Consider the following 372-nt stretch of genomic DNA (forward strand, 5'->3'; position numbering starts at 1 on the left):
TGCATTGGTAGTGCCTGGCCCAGGAATTGTGGTATAATCTTGCTTAGCTGCATTGGTAGTGCCTGGCCCAGGAATTGTGGTATAATCTTGCTTAGTGGTGTTGGTAGACCATGACCCAGGCATCGTGGTATAGTCTTGCTTAGTGGCATTGGTAGTGCCTGGCCCAGGCATTGTGGTATAGTCTTGCTCAGCACTGTTGGTAGACCATGACCCAGGCATTGTGGTATAGTCTTGCTCAGAAATGTTGGTAGACAATGACCCAGGCATTGTGGTAGAGTCTTGCTTAGTGGTGTTGGTTGAGTATGGCCCAGGCATTGTGGTATAATCTTGCTCAGCCATGTTGGTAGACAATGACCCAGGCATTGTGGTATA

The 372-nt window shown here is 48.4% G+C and overlaps 1 protein-coding gene across 1 annotated transcript in view; it reads right to left on the reverse strand.

The window, feature by feature from the left end:
• LOC102001234 (small proline-rich protein 3) overlaps positions 1-372 on the reverse strand; it is a 1,878-nt gene that overhangs the window by 524 nt on the left and 982 nt on the right. Inside the window, exon 2 of the mRNA XM_026789228.1 lies at positions 8-193. Within this exon, the coding sequence (XP_026645029.1) occupies positions 8-193 (186 nt within the window). The remainder of the gene's footprint in view (positions 1-7; positions 194-372) is intronic.

Source organism: Microtus ochrogaster, unplaced genomic scaffold, assembly GCF_000317375.1.
Source record: "Microtus ochrogaster isolate Prairie Vole_2 unplaced genomic scaffold, MicOch1.0 UNK16, whole genome shotgun sequence".
Taxonomy (NCBI): domain Eukaryota; kingdom Metazoa; phylum Chordata; class Mammalia; order Rodentia; family Cricetidae; genus Microtus; species Microtus ochrogaster.